At 48.0% G+C, this 25502-nt stretch overlaps 1 protein-coding gene across 1 annotated transcript; it reads left to right on the plus strand.

The window, feature by feature from the left end:
- Positions 1 to 1928: 1928 nt before the first annotated feature.
- LOC146287989 (serine/threonine-protein kinase PAK 3) lies at positions 1929 to 25403 on the plus strand. The gene is made up of 16 exons (XM_084697574.1): positions 1929 to 2077; positions 12940 to 13133; positions 13287 to 13387; positions 13486 to 13639; positions 13804 to 13841; positions 15563 to 15625; positions 17433 to 17579; positions 17730 to 17904; positions 18461 to 18524; positions 20549 to 20597; positions 20761 to 20873; positions 21152 to 21269; positions 21425 to 21524; positions 21643 to 21839; positions 21974 to 22111; positions 22240 to 25403. The coding sequence occupies exons 2-16, from the start codon at positions 12962 to 12964 to the stop codon at positions 22327 to 22329; spliced, it is 1719 nt and encodes a 572-aa protein (XP_084553700.1). The 5' UTR covers positions 1929 to 2077; positions 12940 to 12961; the 3' UTR covers positions 22330 to 25403.
- Positions 25404 to 25502: the final 99 nt, after the last annotated feature.

Genomic DNA, 25502 nt, shown 5'->3' on the forward strand with positions numbered 1-25502 from the left:
CCCCCCACCCCCCTTCACTGTAAAGATGAGAACATATTTCTAGGCTAAAACTAAATACTTTATACATTCTATACAGTTCTTTGACTGATGCATAGCTGGTATTTAGAACACATTAAAGTGGGTAGGAAATGTTGACAATTTTGTGATAAAACACCAGCATTTTCACATATAGATTAACCTTTATCATTACATTTTGAGGCTTTTGTGTTGTTATTTGTACAGCTGTACAGTTGTACAGTTGTTTAGTTTCGGTTGACTCAACTTGATATTCAGATTTGGAAGTTGTGTTCTCTGTTGATCTTGGGGCTGTGTTTTGAGATTCAGACTTAAGCCTCCCTTCATATCTCTGCCTCAGTGCCTTAAAATAAGTGTCTGCATGGTGCTACTGTTAAATATAAAACAGAGACACTAGTGGCAGACATTTTTCATCGTGTGTGTTTTAGTCAACAGTGTGTACTGCATTTGGATTCCGACTAGAGTTGCGTATGAGCTTCGTAAACATCATGAACATAATCAGAGGTGTAAATCATGCCTGCTTTGGTCTGTGTGAGTGTGTGGGTTCCTAGTCATGTCTTCCTTGAGAGCTCGTGACTGCAATGTGGCTTCCTGGATAACAGTGTGTCATTAGAAAAGGATCTCACTGGCCTCAGAATAGACTACCTATTTCCATGCTGTTTATTTGGGACTCCTCATCCATAATTAGAACTGCATTTTTTTATTTGTTATTCATGGATATAGATTGTTGCTGTATGTGACGTCATGCCAAGCATATTTGAAGCATGTGACTGAAATGCACACCCATGGCTGTGTCCTTCAATGTATTAGCTATCACTGTTCTGCTACCCAAATCATCTGAGCTATTTTTAAACCACAAGAGTACGTACACTTTTCTGTATAGAGTAATTAGTTTTTTCTCTGTTGAGAGAGAATCGTAAAGGATTCCGTCCTCCATTTGAATGAACGCTGTCACGACAGCCATATTATTCTCCAACGAGGGATCGACATCACAGGGGTTGTCACGACAACCAGCCGTGATTCAGAGTGCCTCCGATGGGTCTCCACCTCAGGCAAGAAGCACTAGCCTTGAGATCAGAGAAGATGCTGAGCCAGCCAGCCAATCACAGGTGAGCTCGGGAAAAAGATGACATCATAGGCAAATGAGGGCAAATGGAAAGTGTTTGGTTTGTTATGTCCGCCTACCCAGGAAGCCAGAGTAGCTACGGCTTGTGGGGTAGCATCCATTACAGACTGGTGAGTCTGCAGTATGTATAACAAACTGTCTCTTCCTTATCTGTCTAGGAAACATTGATTGTACAACATCCATCATTTCACAACAGGATGTGCACATTTCGAAACCTTATGCACACATGAGTTGTAAGTGACCAGACTTTCATAAAAATGTTTAATAAAATAAGTAGTTCCACATTTTTTATTCGAACAATCCTTTAGTTATACAGTGAAATTGCTTTGTAGTTAACTAGTTCATGGTTAGTATAATATGCTTTTCTTTAGCTTTGATAATAAAAATACAATTTCCTACAAGGTACACAAATGCATGTGAAGCTTTATTTATTTGGGGGTATATTTGTTACTTAAAATTCATACACGAGACCTAAAAGTTGTTCAGACTAAAACAAGCAAAATACAAAGACAATTTTTTTTCTTCGGAAGTCTTATTATTCTAAAAGAATGATTAAAGATAAAAAAAGAAAAAAACATATTCCGCCCTCCCTCCTCTGGTTCTTGCTCAGCAGGTTTGGTCTGTCAAACAAAAGATCAACTCAGCCTGCCTAGATCCCTCCTCCTCCCCCAGAGCTGCTAGCTTCATTAGCATGCCGCCTCTCCACCAATGAGCTGCACCGGGTGGATGACATCATGGGCTAGGGAACAGCGAGCAGCCAGTGATGCATCCAGCCTACCGAGCAAGCCTGAGTTTGGGGTCAGGAACCGGTCTGACAAGAGAATGGCAATCCTGCCTGTAAACTGTCAATAGGACTGCACATTTGAGGATGAACCTACCAGAATACTGGATCCAAAGGCGACACACCGAGAAAGAGAATGTCAAGACATATTTCAGGTAATCCTCTCTGTGTTTGTAATCGGTGATGTGGTTGAGGGAGAGAGAGAGAGAGAGAGAGAGAGAGAGAGAGGGAAGGAGGGAGGGAGGCAGGCTGTGTATGTGGGGGGTGCTTTGTAGCCTTTTTCTCTTCCTCTCTGCATTCTGCCTTGCTCGAGAGGAGGAGGAGGAGGAGGAGTAGGCAGCTGTTTTGATCGGCGTTCTCACTGTTGTACAGATTGGGAAATGGATGCCTGCATCAGTGGATGGACGGTAGATGCGGTAGCTAGCCAGCTCAGTCTTATCAGCTCCCCCCCCCCCTCACCCCACCCCATCTCTCCCTAGGTTTGATGGACCCCCCCCTCCCCCTTGTCTTGTCTTGTCACAAAAAGCATCTTTGTTGACGTTCAAGGCTGTGATCGGTGGGCTGTGAGAGTGTCGTGTGTGTGTGTGTGTGTCAGCTCTGTAGAATAGAAGCAGCAGGAGCCACACAGTAACAAAAAAAGAGGCAACGCTATTTTGGGTGGATAAAGAGGAGGCTAGCGGATGGATCTGAGCTGTGCGTGCCGTGGATGGGGAGTGATGGATGCTTGATATGTACTCAGGGACGGCCCTTTGTTATCTCTCTGCTCTGTCTCTGCACCAGGGTTTTGCTTCTGGGAAGGGTTTATATGGGTTGATTGATTTTTTTCGGTCTCTCTCAGAGCACAGAGACGAAGGTCTGTGTCATGGCTGTTAGACGGGGCTGTGGAGCCTGGCTCTTTCATGGCCGCCCTGCCGGCTGTAGCGTCAGGGAGATCTACAGTGTCTGGTCACCTGACTGCGATGGGGATGGGGATGGGGGTGGAGACTGAGCGATTCTGTCTCAGTGAAGCTGGGAGTGGGTCAGCTCCCTATCCCATCACTGGCCCTCGGTTCTTTTGCATTATATTGTGCAGGGACAGTTGGGGCAGAGCTGGAAAGCAAGGTGAGAGATTCTCCCCTGGAGTGACGGCCATTGCTGCCTGTCTGAAGCAAGGCCTGATGGAAGGCCTGCAGCCTGGACTGGCTAGTGAGAGAGGAGGATGCTGGGTAGTCAGGGGGACGATGGTGGGGGGAGGATGAGGAGATGGAGGGTTGGGGGAAGGGGAATGGGGGATGGGGCAGGTGCTAGACCCCGGGAGAGCTGGGAGTGCATGAGGAATACATAATCATCCGTTCAATATCAGGTCCATCCATCCCGCCATCAGTCACAAGTGAACACTTTTCATCGGTCCTTGCTTGTTGCTGGGTGACAGACAGACCGTGTTTTGATGGGTAGAAGCAAAAAAAAAAAAAAAAAAAAAAGAACTGAAGCAGAGGTAACGTGTTTGTGATGACATCATGTGATGAGAGCAGAGAGCTGTGTCTGACTAACTGTGGATTGCTGTTGGTTGTGTGGATGACTGAATGGACACATGACTTCTCCTCTGCTCAGACAGCAGACCTCAGGGTGTGGATTCCCACCTGCCAGCCAAGAACAGGCCGGCCCATTCAGAGAACTCGAAGTCAAAATGGAATCAGAAAAACAAGCTTGTCCTGAGCCCATACATTCATATTTATATCATTCAAGCAAGCAACAGTTTTATAGATGTATTGCCGTGGCTTCGAAAGCTGAGGTTAACAGGCTTGCTTTCGCAGACGTTACAGCACAGGAGAGCTGTTTGAACCTGGGTGTTATCCAAAACTATCCCTTCCCTTCTGAGAAGAGAGGAATTATCTGTGTGTGTATATGCACTTGTGGGTAAGCACACGTTTGTGTGTGTCTACTGTGTGTCTGTGTGTGTATGTCTGTGTGTGTGTGTGTGTGTGTGTGTGAGGGAGGGCTGTCGTTATTGAGGGTAACACAGTGGTGCTGAGGCTTATCCCCACAGGAGGGTGCCTCTGTGGGGCGGAGGGACATGCATGGATGGCCACTCTGAGGAGGAACCCACTGACTGTCTGTTCTGAGCCCGCGAATAGCAGCATCCAGACTCACTTCAAATACACATACAGCAGATGTATATTTGGGGTGAAAGGTACATACACACTGGATATAGCTGGGTATAGTGACAGTCTGGGTTCAGATGAGTCTCAAACAAACGAATGTCCTTAGATCTCCAAGCGTGACTGACCAGATCTGTTACATATGCTCCTCATGTGATTTAGGACAGCACTAATTCAGTTTCCTGTCTGATGAGCACACAGAGGGCATGATTTGGACTACAACAGTGGTGGCCTCGGTTACCACTGAATCTTTGATTGTCTTTCCAGTATGAAAGAAGCTTGTGTTGTATGTTAGTGAGCTTGTGATGGTGGTATACACACAGTGTGCTTTCTCATGTGCTGCTTGTCTGCAGGTTCACCATGCAGGTCAGGGAGTCTGTCTGTCTGTCTGTCTGACGGTCAGTCTGGTTGCCTGCTTGTCTGTCTGTCTGACTAGCTGGCAGTCTGGCTGGTTTGCTGGCTGGCAGGCTGTCTGGTTTGCTAGCTGGCAGGCTGGCTGGCTGGGTCTGTTGGTGTGCAGTGGTGCTGTACCTTGTTGTTCAAAGTAACTCAACACACCGGAGTTCTCTTACATCACCTCAGCCAGCAGTTAACAAAAGCTCCAGGAAACCCTGAATCTAGTCTCAGTCTCCGGCCTGGCCGAAATACGATATTGCAGATAAATTAGTTTTTCCATCTGTTTTGAGGTAACATGCATAGTCTTCAGATCCTAGTTGAGCCCAAGTAGAAGGCTCAGTGGTACAGTAAGGCTGTCCTACTGTGTAGCAGGCTTGTTGACATGACTGGCTATTGCTCCAGAGCTTCAGTCTGCACTGTTAGGTGCTGTCAGACCTACAGACTGTGTACAGTGGATTAGCATGCAGGATTGGGAGCCATCTGGCCATTTTGCCTCGCTAAGGGAAGGGTGCAAAGGGAGGGGGGGATATGGGAGAGAGAGAGGGATAGAATAAGGGAGTGAGATAGAGAGAGGGAGGGTGGGGGTAAACACTCACACACTGACACATTGACACAACTCCCTTAATCTTTGAGGTTGGGAGTGTTAAGTTGTTGTAAAGCGTGCTTTGGATGTGTCTGTGCAGTAAGTGAAGCCTGATAAGCTACTGGTAGTGACGTTTGGCTGTTTGTAATTTCTTTGACTTGTGTATCACTCTATATTATAATACCATTCAGCTGTTTCAGAAAGGGTCTGTCACCAGCCTGCAGTGTAAAAAGGCCCAGCTCGTGGCAAAGTAGACACCATTTAAACCGGCTTCTAAAAAGCTTCATTTTCTACTATAAATCTACAAGTATTTCTTTCCCCGCTATGATGGCATTATGGGGAGCTCTGGTGTCACTGAGATGTTGACAGAGAAACGTAGTGACCATTGACAGTATGGGGTTAATGAAGGATCTGTCTCCCATCTGTTCCTGTATAACAGGCACCACTATGTCCGTCTGCCCGCCTTGACTGACTACAATGGCTCAGAAGAGAGGGAAAGACTGCCGCTAGCCCGAGGCCCACTCTGCAAGACCTACTTTCATTGATGGCTGATTATAGTACCACACCTAAAAATAGAAGGAGCCCACAACAAAAACACAATCTGTGTATATTGACACAACTGAAGTTGTCGCAACCCAATTACAAACACTTATATTTTACGATAGTACTAAGCATGTTTGCACGAGCACTAGTATTAAGCTTGTTGGCACGCATTTTTTTAACTGCGGTTTAGGAGTTCTGTCAACATTTGTCACTCTGGGCATGGTATCAAAATACCGCAGGTGAAATATTCAAAACAAAGTATCATCTCATCTACCGGAGCGTTTCATTTTCCAGTGTTTCTGGCGGTTCAGTATTGTCTTGGGATAGGTCCTCTCAAGAAGACTGATGACAGCCAATGAGCCGGGGGTGATGACGCTGTTCCCTCCAATGGTTGAGGGGGAGACGGGCTGAATTCACACCAGTAGAGTTTGAGAGAGACCTGTATGCGAACGCACACACACACAGAACACACCTACACACACACACACACACACACACAGTGTTTTATGCCCCAAAACAGAGCAGTATTGCAAAGATAGTTGTTAGATGGATGTGGGTGAGAGCAGAAAGCATTCCTTTGAATATGGCCCTTTTATGGAAATGTATACTTGGGTGAGTTCCAGTTCTGCTTACTTGATCATCTCCCTTTACATAAAAAGATCATAATCATGACTGTGTTTGTGGTCAGTACAGCTCATTGTCATAGATCTCCATAAGTCTACACTACATCCTTCCATTAGAAATGAAGATCCTTTTAATCAAGTGAAAACGGTTACACAGCAGAGATGACGGTATCATATTAACCTGACGAGTTATGATTGACGAGGTAGTCGGTCGGTTTGTATTAAGTGACCTTGGACTTCAATTAGCATCTGAGAGTCCTACAAGAAAGGCTGATTTGTACACACACACACACACACACACCATGGCCCACCTGTCACCTGTTAAGAGCTGCAGATCTCCTGTTGGTTATCTCATTCATGAACTTCACCATGGGCTACCGGCTGTATGCAAAGCAGGCTCCACTTGGAGGAGGGGGCCAGCTCAGGAACATGGTGCCTCAAGGAACAAAGCCTCATGACATGCTGACAGATCGATGGGACAGAATCAGAATCACATGAAGTGAATCATCCGTTCCAATATCTGTCTCAGTTTTTGTCTTGGGGAATTCTAGGGGAATTCACTTGGGAACTCATTACGAGATTTGTTCCCCCCCCCCCCCCCCCAAGTTCACAGATCACACTGACTAATGAGGTAAATTTGATTGTACATATGTTGTTTATAATCTTTAATTAACCAGTCTGAGTAACAGTTACACGGCAGAGATGACAGTTGTAAACACTGAGTGAGCAGTGATGACTTCATGCACTTTTGAAGTTGTCTATCTTGTGACATGTGCTCCATTGCCTGTGTGGCTGTCAAAGAGAGCTCTTGTTTTCAACTCTACTCAAAACTCTCTCTGCCTTTTCTCTCTCTTCCTCTCAGCCCGTTTACTACCCCCCTTCTCTCTCTGAGGCAAAAAAGGAGGTAAAATAATCTTTTCATTCCTTCCATGACATCTGCTGTTCGACTCTCAGATGAAGCATTGTTTCCGTGGTGACCTTGAAAGGGAAATCGCGCGAGAGGTGCGGGTTTGGGCTGCGAGGAGACGACATCTGCTCTGATCAGGCCTTGGTGTGGGGGAGGGTTCTGCTTTGGGTTGGGTGTGATTGGTGTATGCATGTCTGGTGTGTGTGTGTGAGTCAGTCTTTAGCTAGCCTGCTGACATAGCTAAGGGTTGGTGTGTCCTCCAGTGGGCTTCAGAGCCACGCTAACCTAGAAACGGGACAGAGGACTTCTCATACAAGTCCTCCACAGAGGACTACACACAGATGACTGGAAGCCAGCTAGATTTCACCTGGGCTTGTTCTGGTGGTTTTCTCTCTCACATATTCCAGGATAAAACCAACCACTGCAGGACACGGCTCATGCGAGAGGTGTCGGGCAACCAACTTACAATATTTCTGTGTAAGCTGAGTGGATAACCAATAACTAACCTGCTTCCCAGGCAGAGACAGGGCTGATACAAACCTGAGGCACAAACCCAGACCCAGACGCTGGCCTGATCAGGGGAGAGAGGTGATCTCCAGCCCCAGCCCCCAGCCCCAGCCTCCGGCACCAAGCCCCCAGCCCCAGACTACAGCTCCCCCTGCTTTCGCCCCCTGCAAATCCAGCATTAATGTTTGATCAGCGCCAAAAGAACAGAGAAAAATCCAGCTCTTCATGGATATATTAATAGTTTATGGCAGAGAAATGGGAAAATAGCCCCAGTAATTTCTAGGTTAGGTGGGCGATGCTCTGGCAGCAGGCAGCGGTGAGTGGTCTCTCTCTCTCTCTCTCTCTCTCTCTCTCTCTCTCTCTCTCTCTCTCTCTCTCTCTCTCTCTCTCTCTCTCTCTCTCTCTCTCTCTCTCTCTCTCTCTCTCTCTCTCTCTCTCTCTCTCTCTCTCTCTCCCCCTCTCTCTCTGCTTTTTATGAAAAGTGTACAATCCTATTTATGTCAAGATGTTATATTCCTGTGATCCCAGCTCAGCCAAGCAAGGAGAGTGACGACCATTTAGGCCCCGTTTGCATGTAAAGCTCAGTATCTCAATTTCTCACGTCTCCCATTTCACTTTTCCGCCTGTTTTCACAGCTAGCGGTAGGCGACACGATATTGTTTTACAGGCGGTGCAGCTTGTTCAGTGCAATATTCCAATCAAAAACCCCACGCGGTATTTATGGATGGATAAGAGGGTGAGACCCTCCTGCTGTCTGAGTGATGCAGTTTTCCTGCTGAAGCGTCACTACCTTCACCCCTGTATAAACAGAGAAAAGACAAGTTGGAGCTGAGGGTTTATCAAACAGGGAGAGTTGTACAGTGGATGCAGGAGATGCTCAAATCAGGGGCAGTGCACTTTGAAACCTGCCTGCTTGCCTGCCTGCCTGCCTGTCAGTCTACCCAGTAAATAGGTCAATGTTTTATGCTACACTGACTGATAAGGAATGTCTGGGCGCCCGTGGGGGCGGCCATCTTTAGCGGTCCCTGAGGAAGCTGACCACTCAGCAGTCCTGCAGCATCCATCCATCAGATGACCAGGCGGGGGGAGCCACGCCCTGAGCCACGCCCTGAGCCACGCCCTGAGCCACGCCCTGAGCCACGCCCTGGGATGAGGGAGACACATTTCCCGCGGGCTGAACGCAGACAGGCCGACAGTGGACACGACACCAGCAGGACACCTCCTCTCTGCCCCCCCAGTGTGTCCACGCCCTCCCTCTGCATCTCCTCTCTGCTTGCAGTGAGTGCTCACTGAGGAGGATTGCTTGCGGCAAAAATGGCCAATCTGTCTGGAATGTTTGTATTCATGCTGGCTGGTGCTCATTCAGACTGGGGCTGTTTCTGAGTGCCAGAGCCCATTGCCAGTCACCAGACTCATCGGTGGCGCAGAGGGAGTCAGATGGCTGAGCGGTTAGGGAATTGGGCTATTAATCAGAAGGTTGCCGGTTCGAGTGCCAAATGATGTTGTGTCCTTGGTCAAGGCATGTCACCCTACTTGCCTCGGGGGGAATGTCCCTGTACTCACTGTAAGTCACTCTGGATAAGAGCGTCTGCTAAATGACTAAATGTAATGTACTGTGCAGGTGTGTCCTGAGTAGTGTGTTCTTTGAGGAGGACAGCGAGGTGTTTCTCCATGGAGCAGGTGGGTCAGTTGTTCTGCGACAGAACACTGATTCATTTGTGTTGGTTCCTCTAAAGACACACTCAGCAGTACAGACACCATCCAAATAAAACTTGCTTTCGGCTTGATGTACTGTAATACAAATGTATGCATCCACAAGTTTGTTCCCAATTCGTAATTTGTTTACACGGCTGCGTATAGTGCATCACTGAGTGCAGCGTTCCTGATCTCCATGCTTGAAGTGTTGATCTTCTCCTTATTTTGCGAGTCGGTTATACAACCATTGTTTTGTGGATTCCGCAGTGACCGACAACATTCTGACCATGTGCCTGTGCTCTCCTGATGTTCCAGTTTAGTATCAAGCTGCATAATTATAATTTGGTGAAAGTGAGAAAAGCTGTCTGTGCTTGCTTGGTTGACCGGGCAGCAGAGGGTAAAAAGAATAAGAGATAAGGTGTGTTCAGGTATATCCAGAAAAACAGCTTCAGATGCCATTGATCCAGTGCAACTCCCCACGCCCATTCAACAGCAGGAACCAGTATTGTGTAGGAGGGAGGCTAGCAATGAAGACTATTTCAGTCCGAGGCACTAAACCTCTCATGTGTCTTATCACTGACAACACACACAGACACACACACTCAGTCTCACTCCCACACTGTGCTGCATGTCCTCTTAAGGAGAGGAGTCGACCCATCTCTCCACACCAGTGTTGAATCATCTCTCTCCTGCACTCCTAGACGGGATTTACTGCCTTTTCATGGGAGTGACCCAATGAGGTCTGACAAGTGCACCTTTTCCATACAAAGGACGGAACTAACTCACTCCTATGTGATCTTATTCATACATCCAGTATACACCCCAAACTCCCCCCCCCCCCTCCCCGCAATCATCTACTCACAAAATCACAGTGCATAGAAAATAATACAGTTTCAGTTGGCATAGAAATGGTAGCAAATGGACCACCTACTCCTATATAGTAGTGGGGCGTATTTCTGTCTTACACTCACATCCACTTCCGATGCCATCTTGGAGTGGTTAGGGCAAGACAGCAAAGAGAAAGAGGTGGTACAGGAGTGGTTCCTTTGCCCGGGGTCTTTGTTTGCTAATGTAGGTCTCCACTCAGAAGGGCTCCCTGGCTGCCCTGGTTCTGAGACTGGCCTGTACAGCACATGGCCTGGGGAGGGAGTGGGGGGGGGGGGTGGGGGGGTGGAGGGGGGGCATTGGCAGTGAAAAGAAACTGAGATGGAGGCAGGCCACGATAAAGGGAAGAGAGGATGAGAGGAGGGGGTGGGAGATGCTAAGATGTAGCCTATAGCCCACTCAAACATAACCATCAATTGTGTGGCTCCGAGCTGCTCGTTAGCTTCCCTTCCCTGCACAGCATGAGGAAAACGTGCTGTCATCCTGGGGGCTGCGCTTCATTGACATTTACTTGTTTACATGCGAGTAGCAATTACTGTAATTGAACTCCAAGTCAAACTCTGCAACTTATCATCTCAATCCAGAGCGCGGAAAAGTCCAGGAGATTGTTAGTGTGGTGTCTTTCACAGAGACATATCTAAGTGGACAGATTCTGTCCTTGGAACCCTTCAGATGTGCATTCCATGGAGATCTGAGCATAGCCCCTCTCCTTATTTTCATAAGAGGCCAGCGCTCTGATTGTACTTGGAGATCCTAACTAGGACTTGGCTGCAAGCTCAAGGTCTGACTCTCGGAGTAGATGCCTCTACAGGGCCCATTGTTTGCCATGCAGTTCAGCCCATGCCCCTGTATCTCTCATTATATTACTCTGCTCGTGATGCTCCAGGAGAGCCTCCCAGCTGCAATAACAAGACAGGAAAGAGAAACATCCACCTATACTATGCTCCACTGCAGCCCCTGGGCCCTGACCTAGCCAAAGGCCTAGGCCTCACCTCGGCAAACAACCAGATTCCCAACCTGGGTCCTAACCTGGTTCCTAAATGATCTTTCCCGTTAAACCTCAGCCCCACCCACTATCTACTGTACACTGTCAACCAGTAGCCAGTATGTCAACCCCTTACCTGGTAAGAAGGTGAGAACAAGTGTCAAGTAACCCTGAACCAAAGCAGTTCAATCAAGGCCAGGCCGTGGTGACACCATGTGTGGAAACCAGCTGTTTCATGGCTTATGTAAGCAGGCCTATTGATTGATTAGACTGTCAGTGTTTCTTTTCAACAGGGAGTGTTGATAACTGTAACTGTAAGCGTCTGTGGATGCTTGGTTGGGTCTGATTATCAGGTTACACCATTATACAAATCAGGAGCACATTGAACAGAGCTGACAGGAAGAATATTGAATTGAATGAACCCCAGAGAAGTGAATGGTCAACAACAAAACAACACAGATAATTTCAGTTGCAAACAAGGTCCAAAGTCATGGGAGATGGAGGGAAAACAGTTTGTTAATTTCTGTTGCTCCATAATACTTATTTTTATGACTATTTTTAATCACCATTTCTAGTAGATTGCAGCGGACGCCAAGTAAAGTTTTAGAAACTGCCCAGTGGCATGTGGATGGGCTCATTCAGTCCTAAATCTTCAGCAGTTTTATGGGCATCATTTCCCCCCCCCCCCCCAGTCAGTGGTCTTATGATTGGATCGTTTCTTTCACGACACGCACAAGACATCAAACACCATTTGCTCAACACAGAAGACGTCCTTCAGGAAGCAGATTAGGAAGCCTAAGAGTCCAGATACGACAGGAAATTGTAGGTTTAAGCAGAGGCAGATTAAGGGATCTTGTGCCCCCCTGGTGCCCAGAGAGCTCTGCCTCACTCTGGATGGAGAGGGGCGGCCAAACTGCCTCACTCTGGATGGAAAGGGGCGGCCAAACTGCCTCACTTTGGATGGAGAGGGGAGGCCAAACTGCCTCACTCTGGATGGAAAGGGGCGGCCAAACTGCCTCACTCTGGATGGAGAGGGGCGGCCAAACTGCCTCACTCTGGGGAGAGAGGGGCGGTCCAACTGCCTCACTCTGGGGAGAGAGGGGCGGCCAAACTGCCTCACTCTGGGGAGAGAGGGGCGGTCCAACTGCCTCACTCTGGGGAGAGAGGGGCGGCCAAACTGCCTCACTCTGGGAGGAGAGAGGCGGCCAAACTGCCTCACTCTGGGGGGAGAGAGGCGGCCACACTGCCTCACTCTGGGGGGAGAGAGGCGGCCAAACTGCCTCACTCTGGGGGGAGAGGGGGGGCCACACTGCCTCACTCTGGGGGGAGAGGGGGGGACCATCACACTGAGAACTGGGCCTGCACCCAGAGGAATGGGGCTTTGGGTGAACTTCTGACATCTCCACTCACACATCTGTGTTACGTTTGTTACCGAGCTGAAATCCAAGAATGTAACCGAGATCCCATTTTGTAAGTTGCCTTGAAGAGGCAATAACCTTTTGGATAATACAAATTCTTTGAATCTTCCCTCTGTCGTAGGAGAGTGGTTGTTGATGTAAAGGAAGCCTGCGGTGTTGCACAGTGAGAAATGTACATCTGCTTATTTTGATATCTCAGGAGAGAGCCTGCTTTGGCTTTGCTTCCCTCTGGCCTCCATTTCTCTGTCTCAATTGTCTTCCTGCCTCTGTCTCTCCCTCTCCTCTCTCTAACCTCCCAGTCAATGACTAACACCTCTTGTTCGCCTCTCCTTCCCAGGACATTGTGAGTGCTACTAAAGATGTCCGATAGTGTCGATATTGAAGAGAAACCACCAGCCCCCCCCTTGAGAATGAACAGTAGTTCCCGAGACTCTTCGTTGTTGAATCACGCCTCCAAACCACTCCCAATGGCTCCCGAAGAGAAGAACAAGAAGGTCCGCCTGCGCTCCATCTTCCCTGGGGGAGACAAAAGTGAGTACACGCCTCTGCTTCACCCTTCACACAGAACCTAGAGGACAGACGGAACCCGTATAAAATAGGCTGAGCCACTCTCTGGCTCCACTGACAACATCAGACTGTTTCATCAGTGTCACGCCTGATTACTCTTTTGTTTACCTCCATCAGCAAACAAGAAGAAGGAGAAGGAACGTCCAGAGATATCTCTGCCCTCCGACTTTGAGCACACTATCCATGTGGGCTTTGATGCTGTAACAGGAGAGTTCACTGTGAGTATACCCCTCATTCACCTACTGCATCTTCCCTCAGACCTGCACTTGGACTGCATTTGACCGTTGGCTTTCATCCTCTTGACCTTTCACCCCAGGGCATTCCGGAGCAGTGGGCCAGACTCCTCCAGACCTCCAACATCACCAAGCTGGAGCAGAAGAAGAACCCCCAGGCCGTCCTGGATGTTCTCAAGTTCTACGACTCCAAAGAGACCGTCAACAACCAGAAGTACATGAGCTTCACGTCTGGAGGTACACAACCACATACCGAGGATGCCCCCTCAAGTTCAACAGCAACCGACACACACCTCTGAGCAACAGCTTGGATCGTTACAATATCCAGATGTAGATCTGAGACGCCTCGCTCGGTGGTTACTGTGTGAAAGTTGACTTCTGACAATCCCTTTCCATTTCAGACAAATCAGCACATGGATACATAGCTGCCAACACTCTGGTAAGTACTGATTCACTTCAAACCTCCTTTCCTTTTAGTAAGTCCTTGTTCATCACAGAGTAGTCAGATTGCCAAGAGCTACTTTGAAGAGAACACAAATAGTAATCATACTGTTTGACATGCAGCAGAGTTAACTTGAAAACGAACCTCTCACGCTACCTAATTCGATGAATTTTTAAGCTTTCAGCTTTACGTAGAAAGGACATTTATGTACATCATGCAGAGTCCATCATACACAGTAAGTGCTGTGATGGCGCCGTGATAGCTTTTACCTGCAGCACACCCGTAAGAGTGTTTTCAGGAAGGTCTGAATAATCAATTAGTAGAGAGAATCTGTTGGGAGAGCTGTCTGTCTCTCTGTCTCTCTGGTTCTGCAGGTACTGCTGTATGAGCAGTTACAATGTAGACTGGGTGCTCAATCATCTTCTGTCTTGACCTCACATGACTAGATGAGCTTTTCAAAACTTTCCCTTGAATCAATTTCCCGGGGATCAGATGGCTGAGCGGTTAGGGAGTCGGACTATCAATGAGAAGGTTGTGGGTTTGATTACCGGCTGTGCAAAATTACATTGTGTCCTTGGGCAAGGCACTTCACCCTACTTGGCTCCGGGGGAATGTCCCTGTACTTCATGTAAGTCGCTCTGGATAAGAGCGTCTGCTAAATGTAAATGTAAATTAGCTTAGTGACTACTCTCCGATCCGTGATGATTAATGTAATTGTTCAATTTCAGAACATCATATTACAGATGTTATACTGTTAAACCCTATTAGTCACACATTGATCCCATCAGGACAGGGGTTAAGCAGTTAGTCTTTATACAGGTGATTACATTTTCTCACAAATAGGTATATGTAAGCATTTAGCATATGGTAATTGGACAGGTAAGTGACTTTAGATAATACATGAAGTCATCAGCGTGTGCTTTGAAGTGAGAAAATAGTGAAAGACAAAGCAATTGAAAGGTTTATTTTATGTTGTTTTCTGACGTAAGGGCTTCTCCTGAAACGCTTTCTGTGTTTTGGGTCATGGGTTTGCTGGACTGAGTTGATCGAGCTAAAAGAGATAAATAGACCTTTAGACCTTTAGTTTTGTCGGTTTTATTTTGTTGGTCACAGTTTTGTTGGCCAATCTGTCATTTCTAGTCTGGTTCTTAGAAGTTGCTGGCTGTGACACTGAGACTTGACTCTGAGTATAAGCATCACTCCAAGCTATCAGTGAACCAACCTTGGCAATAAACCACTTGATAAAAGCAGAGGTTTAGTCCAAACATACCACTCCTCAGCAGTTCATCACAAGCTAAGTCTGAAGTGTGCAGCTCCCTCCCTGTTCCATGATAGAGGCAACAGGAGGTACTCAAAGTAGAGCAAAACTCTTATTGGGATTCTGTCACATTACTGCATTGATCACCTTGCATTCTCCACGTCAACAGCAAGGTCAGCTCATCTGCGATGAGTCCTCCCAGCATGATTGGTCTTTTCTAAGAAGGTCATCCTTACCCATCATGCATCCCTCCTCAGACGACATTGTACGTGAGGAGTTCTGACGCACAAAGGCAGGCCGATGACAATACTAGAAGCCTACCTCCATCCCTTTAGTATCGGTCCCCTGCCCTCGGCCCCCTCCCCCCCACCCCCACCCTCCTCCCCCAGTCCCATGTGCTCTGAACTGTTGTGTGGGTTTATGTCGAGTAAATCCTCCCGTTTTCAACCTCCACATTCAGAACCGACTGCTGTCGTCTGGGCCTCCGGTCAGCCTTAGAACCTGCAGCGCATTATTTGACAAGGTAACTCCTCCATATTACTTTCCACATTGCTGTCGCTCCGCATTGGCTGCCGCTAAATTTGACCCGTTTGATCCTCTAGTCTTGTTGATGCCAGATCTGATCAGCTGTCCGGGCACCCTTGAAGGTTCGATGGGAAGGATCCATACTTCCCATCTGCTAAATGTTTGATTTGAAAGATTTTAGAGACATCATCACTCTCTGTAGTACACATTTTACGGGGGGGGAAGGAATTTGATTGGGTGTGATTAACTTCCAAATTACAGAATGTAGATGCAAGACATTTTCGAATAGGCCCGTCCTTCTAACGACAAGGCAGGGGAACGTACCAAAAAGGGTTGTGATGATTGTCAATTTCCTGCATGTAAGACGCCATGTTCCTTACCCCGTTCGTGACCCACATAGCCAGTATATGCTAAACTCCATCAGCGCCCCCCCAGATAACCTCACGCCTCTGGAAAACCCCAACACAGCACCCCTCCCTGCTCTACTGTCTTCCTCAGCTCCATATTATGGAATCACAGAGTCACCCTATCTGTTTATCTGAGGTCGGCCCATGCTAGAAGCCTCGCCTCAGTCAGCAGATCGTCCTGAGGAGAGGGAGGTCTGAGTCCCTGCATGGCTGACCGGGGAGCTAGCGGCTGCCCCAGCCCAGACAGCTGCTCACCACTCGGATATGCTGCCTTATTTAAGCACATCTGGCTAATCATGACATCATAGTCTGCATGCCAAGACTGGAAGTGGAGGAGTTCTTTCCTGTTTCCACTGAGGGGCCCCGTGAACCCCAGTGGTCTCAGACATGGCCATCTTCTCACCCCTAGGATGGACCTCTGCATGGTCCCAGACCATGGTACTTCAATTAAACAAAGCACCGAAACACCATCAGTCATTTCCTGAGTCTACCAGGAGCATGCAATAGGTGTGACACAAGAGAGTTACAGTATCAATGGGATGTTTTTACGCGTGAATATTTGGGGGTTTTAAGTATGGAGTGGGAAGAGGTAAGGGAGTATCATGGCAACAGGGCAGACTGCATCTTGTATCTGGGTAGTTCTGTGAAGCGACGTTGCAGATAAACTCTAGCATGCGCTCTTACTCTCAGCTGTGAGGTTGCTCCTGTGAAATTCCATGCTCCCCAGTCAGAGCACTCCCTAGGTAAAGCACGCTATATCGAGTGACAACACATATGGGTTTGCTACACCCTGGTACAGATAACCTGTAGCAAAGTCCCCCTTCCATGTACTGATGCACAACTGTCTCCCGTTGTTGTTCCTCTTAGTACACTAACCTCACTTCATTCCCCTTTCCACAACCTTCTCCTGCATCCTTAGTCAACTTTGGATTCAACCAAGATTCATGTCCATTAGCTTCCTCTGCCCTTTTTCAGTAGCAGTGTTATAATTGAATTATTATATTGTGTTTATTATTTTAAAGTGCTGCTTTTTGAGCGTTTAAAAACTCTTAACTTCTGATGATTCTCTTGTTTTGACCTTCTGGTAGTTGAAGCCAGAATTTGCCTTGTTACTAAATGTCATGTTTATATCCTGCCATGTCCCATGTGTATCCATCAGCTAAATGATACAAGTTGGTTTTAGGCTACTCGAACTATACTGTAAATACAGTCAGAAACTACTAGTGGAAGCTGTATTTAACTCAGGCTTAGAGAAACCTGGACTGCTTGCCTCTCATCCCTGGAGGCTTCTTAATTTGGGTTATTCTAAGTCTTAGTCTCTCCAGTCTCCATATCCTTCACAGCAACTGCGGCCTGTCTCAAAGGGTGTTCTGGTTCTCACTGTGTTCTGACCCCCAGGGTGCCAAGACCTCGTCATCGGAGCCCCCAATAGCCCCGCCTGTGTCGGAGGAGGAGGATGAGGAGGAGGAAGAGGAGGAAGAGGAGGAGGATGATGACGATGAACCACCACCTGTCATTGCACCGAGACCCGAGCACACTAAATCTGTGAGTGTGTGAGCTCACGATGACCCAGTGTTTTGCTCCCCGAGTGGTAACCCCAGGACTGCCTGTTGTGAGTGCTGGTCTCTGGTCTGTGAGTGCTGCCCTCCCTGCTGCCCTCTCCTGATGGAGTACCTCTCCTCTCCTCCCCTCCAGATCTACACGCGCTCTGTCATGGAGCCCACCAAGCCTCCCACCCCCGTGAAGGAGGTCACCACCCCTCCAGAGTCCCAGGTCCAGCCGGACAACACATCCAGCACCCTGTACCGCCACACCGACCGGCAGAGGAAGAAGTCCAAGATGACAGACGAGGAGATTCTGGAGCGGCTGAGTATGTCTCTTTTAAAACCCATGAAGTCCTCTGGATGTTAGATAGCCTGAGTCTGTGTATGTGTGCGATGTGCTCCCCGTCAGTCCTGCTGTAAAGCCATCCTGCAACAGTGATTAGTGTGGACTGCTCAATAAGCCTGAGATTACAGCCTCAGGACGGCCAAGAGGGCCTCCATAGACCAAATGCTTCTCTCTCTCTCTCTCTCTCTCTCTCTCTCTCTCTCTCTCTCTCTCTCTCTCTCTCTCTCTTTCTCTCTCTCCTCTGTACTGTCTGCTCGTGTCCCCGTCCAAAAGCATCAGCACTGCTCTGCTGGGCCGGCCAAACTCCCAGCATGCACCTGGAGCTCAGTGTATTTACCTGCAGGATTTAGGCCCCCCAGCAGGACACATCGCTGACTGAAAAGGGCAAGCTCACCTCTGAATGGAAATGTTTGTGCACACACGTGTTTGTGTGTGTGTGTGTGCATTTGCCTAACTGACCTAATTTAGACTTTTGCATGGTTGACTTAGCCAAACACCAGACTAACCACAGACTGAACATGTGTGTTTTCTTCCAGGGAGCATTGTGAGTGTTGGGGACCCCAAAAAGAAGTATACTCGCTTTGAGAAAATAGGACAGGGGTGAGTCCACTTTCAATCCAGATCCACTCGCCAGTTCAATGGCTGTTATTGGAGCAGGGTAGGCAGCCTGCGCAGGAGAAAGAGAACCTCCCTCTGCAGAGGCCGGAGAGAGACAGAGGGAATGAGGAATGTTTGAAGAGTAGGAAAAGAAAAGAGAAGTAGAGAGGAAATGAGAACTTTATCCTGACATGGCCACATGCCAGATCAGATCAGACCCTCCTCTCCTTCTCCCTCTTCATCTGTCTCTCTCTCTCTCTCTCTCTCTCTCTCTCTCTCTCTCTCTCTCTCTCTTGATTTCGTAGGGTGAGATTAGCCCAGACATCTCATCTCCACACCACAAGACTTTAGCCAGAAACTGCAGTCTGTTTCTCACACCAAAATAAACCCCTTGATCTAAGACAATCCTCAATCACTGTGAAACAAAAGCTACTGCACAGCTACATCTCCATACTGCTTTAGCTTCTTCAAGCCCTCCCTGCTATTGACCCATAAGGGTTTTGTTACCACAGAAGTCCCCTGATATCCAGTACCCTGCCAGATACAGTGTATTACTTCTGAGGAACCGTGGAGAAGCTCCCACACTTGAGCCTGTAGGTGGGCGTGGACCTCTCTCCACGCCTCCCCCAGAGTCACCTGACAGGTATCAGTGGCTGGGCCTGTTTCAGCCAGCGCTGACCGCATCAAACAGGAGCACTGCTTCATTATTCATAGCCTCTGACAATACAGTCGTGTAGCCTGACAGTCCAGGAAGGGGGGGGGGGGGGCGGTGAAGGGGGTGAAGGGGGGGGGGGGGGCTAGAAGAAGAAAGAATGAAAGGAGGAAAGGAGAATGGAAAGGATAGGAAAGAAAGAGACTGGTAGAAAGAAAGACAGCAAAGAGTGCAGGCCGATGATTAGCTGTTTATAATAGACTATCATGATCATTTGTACAGGTTTGGTGGTATCAGAGCAAAGTAATGGGTGAAGGTTTGCCTTGGGTTGGACAGATACTAAACTGAGTATTAAACAGTAGGCGGAGAGTTGGCATGTCTGCCCCTTCTTAAGGCCCTCCTTGGAACTGGTCTTGAAATGGGAGTACTAATATAAACAAAGAGTGCTTCAGTCAGGTAGAAATACGACACGGTCCTCTAAGGTACCTCTGACTACAGCCAGTGGTGTGATCAGCGTCTACTGTCACCGGGGGTAGAGGGGGAGGGACTGTCACCAGGGCCATGCTGTGCCTGCCAACACTCCCGGGTATTAGATGGCAGAGAGAGAGAGAGAGAGAGAGAGAGAGAGAGAGAGAGAGAGACAGAGAGAGAGAGAGAGAGAGAGAGAGAGAGAGAGAGAGAGAGAGAGAGAGAGAGAGAGAGAGAGAGAGAGAGAGAGAGAGAGAGAGAGAGAGAGAGAGAGAGAGAGAAAGAGGAAGAGAGAGGCATCATGGTTCAGGCCCACAGGCCTCAGTACCCCTCGACAGAGTTGGACCAAACTGATTATGACAAGATTCAATTTAATCTGCATTTAACATACAAAACAGATATGCCGGGGCTCCTTTAGAGGGCATCTCCGCATTTTAATTCCCCTTCAAACCCAGCTCCTGCAGTCACGAAGAGGGTTTATTCTGCTCATTACAGTGGACCAGGAAGACAAACGTTATACAGACCTTGTGCCAACACAAACAGCTTGAAACCTGCTGGTCTTAAATATCTTGTAAGGGTATGGCTGCAACCCCTGTAAGACCAGGAAGAGAAAGGTCACGTCATTAACAGTTTTATTGCTCCCATTACACACAGTAGAGCATAAACCCAGAGATGTCAGCTGCACAACCCCTGCTGTGGTCAATATCGCCCTCTAATGGTTACATGAAGGGATCTCCAAGTGACAATGACTTCTCTGTAACTAAGACCAAGAAACCGACTTATTCTAGCAGCGTAAACAATTAGCAAGATTATTCACTGTGCAAGACAACTAGATCAAGATGTTTGGTGTTTGTTTATTTGTCTGTTTTCAGTGTTGAACCAAGGTGTTTTTTCCCTGTTTCCGCAGAGCCTCTGGGACTGTGTACACAGCCATCGACATTGCAACCGGCCAGGAAGTAAGTTGACTCGACTTAGCATTTCTGTCGTCACCTTAGACGGCCCCCTCAAAATCTCACGTGTATCTTGCGTGTCTGTTTCTTTGGAACCCCTGTTCCCCATGAACCCTAACCCCACCTGGTGGATATGTAACGCTGTCGTCTCTGCTGGCCTTGTTCCCAGGTGGCCATCAAGCAGATGAACCTGCAGCAGCAGCCCAAGAAGGAACTCATCATTAATGAGATCCTGGTGATGAGGGAAAACAAGAACCCCAACATCGTCAACTACTTGGACAGGTGAGCTCTCACCTGTCAGGTGACCTCCACCCTGTCAGGTGACCTCCACCCTGCAGCCAGCTGCTGTAGGCGGATACATGGTCCTGAGACAGGGATACTGCTAGATATATACTTACGTCTCATGCTATGAGATGATAGAATCACATCATGGTTGAACTGGGCGACCGCAGTCGCAACAACCGCTAAATGTCATCTTCCCGTTCCCTCCTTCTCTATATTCCCATCTCTCTGTCCCCTCTGTTCTGCCCCTGCTCCCCCCCCTCTCATCTCCTCCACAGTTACCTGGTAGGAGACGAGTTGTGGGTGGTGATGGAGTATCTGGCCGGAGGTTCTCTGACTGATGTGGTGACCGAGACCTGCATGGACGAGGGCCAGATCGCTGCTGTCTGCAGAGAGGTGAGAACCAGGGTCTCTCAGGCCCTCCGCAGCACACTGAGACAGGCCCCCAACACCTAGTCAGGCCCAGATGACAAGGCCCAGAGATCATGGTGTTGGTGGTGTTTTAGATGTATTTTCAGGTCTGTCCTCCTAACCCAGGCTTGTCTCCACAGTGTCTCCAAGCTCTGGACTTCCTCCACTCCAACCAGGTGATCCACAGAGACATCAAGAGCGACAACATCCTGCTAGGGATGGACGGCTCCGTCAAGCTGAGTGAGTGGACCAGCAGGGGGCAGGCTTGGGGCTGGGGCTTCCACACTGCGCTAGGGTCGGAGGGGGACGCATAGCGAGGGCAGACGATCTGACTGGTCTGGGGGTTCTCTCCTTGCAGCGGACTTTGGCTTCTGCGCCCAGATCACCCCGGAGCAGAACAAGCGCAGCACCATGGTGGGAACGCCCTACTGGATGGCCCCAGAGGTGGTGACCCGCAAGGCCTACGGGCCCAAGGTGGACATCTGGTCCCTGGGCATCATGGCCATAGAGATGGTGGAGGGAGAACCTCCATACCTCAACGAGAACCCCCTCAGGGTAAGACGAAGAAAGATACTTTCCAACATAACTTTTGTTTCTCTCCCGTCACGCGAGATGATATCGAACGTCATGTGGATGTTATCCGCATGACGTTAAAAGGCCCGTGACCTCACTTCCTCTCTCCTCCTCAGGCTCTGTACCTGATAGCCACTAATGGCACGCCAGAGCTCCAGAACCCAGAGAGGCTGTCGTCTGTGTTCAGGGACTTCCTCAACCGCTGCCTGGAGATGGACGTGGACCGCAGAGGCGCGGCCAAGGAGCTCCTCCAGGTACAGGTCCCACACAACCGCAACCCCGACATGACCGCTCTGTATCGACCGTCTTGCTCACTGACAACTTAAAGAGAGCCAAACTCTGATGTTTCTCTCCCTTTCTCTCCCCCCCCCCCCCCCCGCAGCATTCCTTCCTGAAACTAGCCAAGCCCCTCTCCAGTCTGACCCCCCTGATTGTAGCAGCAAAGGAAGCCATAAAGAGCAGCAGCCGCTAGGGGGCGATGTGTGACCACACACACGCGCACACGGTGCCGTTTCCCTGGTGTGTGGGGTTTGAGTGATGGTCCCAGCTCAAGGACGGACACCTGCCTCATGCTGAGGATTGACCAACCACATCCAGGCAGGAGCCGGCTCCACTTCCTCCTGTCCTCCTCGCTGTACTCACGGAGCAGTTAGTCAGAAATGCGCACCTGGCGCACGCGTGTGTGTGTGCGGTCCCTGAAAAAAAAAAAAAAAAAAAAAGACAGGAAAATTAAGAAAAAAATATTATTTTTTTCAGGAATGACAGAGAAAGAGAGAGAAGCAGGGAGAATAGCGGCTTTAAGAGCTTGTATTTTCTTCCCTGTACAGCTTGTCTCTCTTCTCCTCCAGCCCCTTCTAGAAGACACCACCAGGCCACACCTGCAGTGACCAATAGACATGAGACATACTCTGGGCCTCTGGAACCACCTGCATGACTATGGCTCTGTATAACCAATTCGCTCATCCTTTGCAGACGATCCTGTGTGTGTGCGTGTGAGAGTGTGTGTGTGCGTTTGTGTGCGTTTGTGTTTTTTTGGGGGGTATTAATATAAGAAAAGTAGGAATGTAGAGAGGTAGCGAATATCCATCACAGCCATATGGCTTTTGCACTCCTGGGTGGAAGTTTCCAGACAGCCTACAACTGAGAGGTTGACAGAGATTGGCTGCACTGGGGCTGCAGTGCAGGCTATCTATCACCACTGCCTTTCTGTTGGAGCTCTGGGCGAGGAGTCAAGATTCAAAGTCAAAACTTAAAGGTCAAATATTTAAGAATAGTTTTTCATAATTAAGTTTAGAAAATGAAGGCCCATTTCTTGTGATAGGCATCGTTCAAGACTTCAGATTAGGTATTAATTAACCAAGTCTGTTTTCAGTCAGACAGTTGACATTGAGGGGATATAGTACAGCTCATTGTGTTCGTGTGATTGTTATATGGAGATTTTCGGCCAACGACTTGAAAATATTGTACGTTTTGTTTCTCTGTCAGTGTTTGCCAATATCACCACTTGTTTTACATCTGAGCCTTACTTTTGCATGTTTTATCGGAGACCTGTCATTTTACCTCTATGTGTCTATGGCAGATTCCTTTAGTGTTTAGTGTGTTAAGCCATCTGTTCAAATGATCTCTGTCCTTGAGTGAGTCCTACAAATTCCTCTGTTGCTCAGTCCATGCAGGGTGTACAGTTAGTTAATATGGTGTCTTTGTCATCCCCCCCAGCAGAAGATGCTGCTTCCATCAATACTCCAGTGTCTTCATGTTACGAAAACTGTTTCCTGTACTGTGTTTGGGAGTATGGTCGAATTTGTTCTACGTGTGTGTTCCTGTGAGTTTTGGAGATGTTTGGAAAGTTGGGGAAGGTGGCTATATAAATAATTTGCCCAGGGTTAGGTTTTTAAATCACTGAGTGCCATTTTATGATTGTAACTCGTCTTAAAGACAATTTAAAACCATAGATATTTAAGAGGAAAGCTATTCTTTTCACTCTGCGCCTGTCTGCCCATATCAAAAATAGTTCTAAAAATATATATATTTCTTGCATTGTTTCCTTGTCTCCCTCTTTCTCTCTAGTTCTTTCTATCTAGTTATTCCTCTCTCTCTTTTACCTCTCTCTCTTTCTCTCTGTATATAACTGTGTCTCAATGACTCTGTATTTAGTAGTTTAGTCATGCTTATCCCTGTGGTATCCTCTCCTGGTTCATGTTGCCACATTGGACCCAGGTCAGAGAGACATGTGGGCAGGAGAGACAGGAGTCCCTGGGTTGGATGTGACGAGTGTCTGAGCTGTAGTTCCAGCAGCTCCTGGTCTCTGGTCATCCCGTGGTGTTCCAGACATCATCAAGCCCATCCACTGGCTCTGGAGTTGAACTCTGGAACTTTCCAGTTCTATCTCTGGTAGATGGCACATCTGCATGTCTGAGTGACAGTACGGTATGGGTCGTGTTATTGATTTGATTGCGTGTAGGGTGAGTGTGCGGTGTGTGTTTATTCTTTGATCGTGTGCGTGCATGCATGTGTGAGCGTGAGTGTGTGTGTGTGTGTGTGTGTATGAGGGAGAGAGCTACCTCATGCATTAGATGCCTCACTCCTGTTTTCCAGCTTGACTGAAAGGTATAGGCTAGCTAGCAGCTCAGTTATATGCTGTTCATGTTACTGTGCGGGATGGAGGGCAGACTGGGAATGTCCACTTCAAGGAGGATGTGACAGATTTCATGCATGGGAATATGTTATTTCATCTCCAAATAGTTAACATTGTTAGGATATGTGTGTATGTATGTAAATATGAAAAGGTAAAAATGCCCTTTTTTCAGAAATGCTTAACTTAAATGACCATATTCAGGTTGCTCTATGGTACGGTATGTATTTGTAAATGTTTTGCACCCTGAAAAACGGAAAAAGAAATAGGATCACAGTCTCCTCACCTCTGGATGGAACTTTCCTGAGAGAGTTGGTGAATGCAGCCCTCTGTGTCCAGGCCTCACAGTCTGTCCAGAGCACCCCTGCTGTGTGTCCCCCCCCCCTCTCCCCCAAATCCTCCCCGCCGGTATGGTCCAGGCCCCAGGACCGTGGCCTCTCCTCCATGTACAGGCCTCAACTGAACTATGAGCACAAAGATGAACTCTGGGACAGCCGCAGCTTTGCTGGCTGGCTACCCTTCCCCCGGTCTCTCCTGTACCTTCCTTCTGAATGTGTAAACCTGTACAAGTGGTGTGAAAATTCCTCTATTAATGTGTAACAAGACAACATTGGAAGAAAGACAAAAAAATGGTTTCTTTTTAAATTATTACTATAATTATTATTATTATTCTTCTCTGGGTTTGTAAACTGCTGAACCGTCTTTGGATATTCAGCAGCCCTTTCCCCATCTCTGGAAAAAGAGGAGGTAAACGCGACGGGGGTGAAATGACTGTTTTGGATACGCTATTTTTAATTGTGGTTGAAGCAATAGACTTTTTGAACTATGAATTGTGCATGGCTGTGTCTTGAGTGTAAAACAACAACAAAAAACGGCAGTTTGGAAACTGGACTGAAATAAAAAAAAATGAAAAAGGCGCAGTGTTTTCACTAAGTAGGCTGTTAAACAATACTGTACGTGTTCATTTTCATGACATACAAGAGGTGGGTGTGGACAATGTTTTTCTTTTTAAA

The sequence above is a fragment of the Hypomesus nipponensis genome, chromosome 5, assembly GCF_054491055.1.
Source record: "Hypomesus nipponensis isolate SF chromosome 5, ASM5449105v1, whole genome shotgun sequence".
Lineage (NCBI taxonomy): Eukaryota > Metazoa > Chordata > Actinopteri > Osmeriformes > Osmeridae > Hypomesus > Hypomesus nipponensis.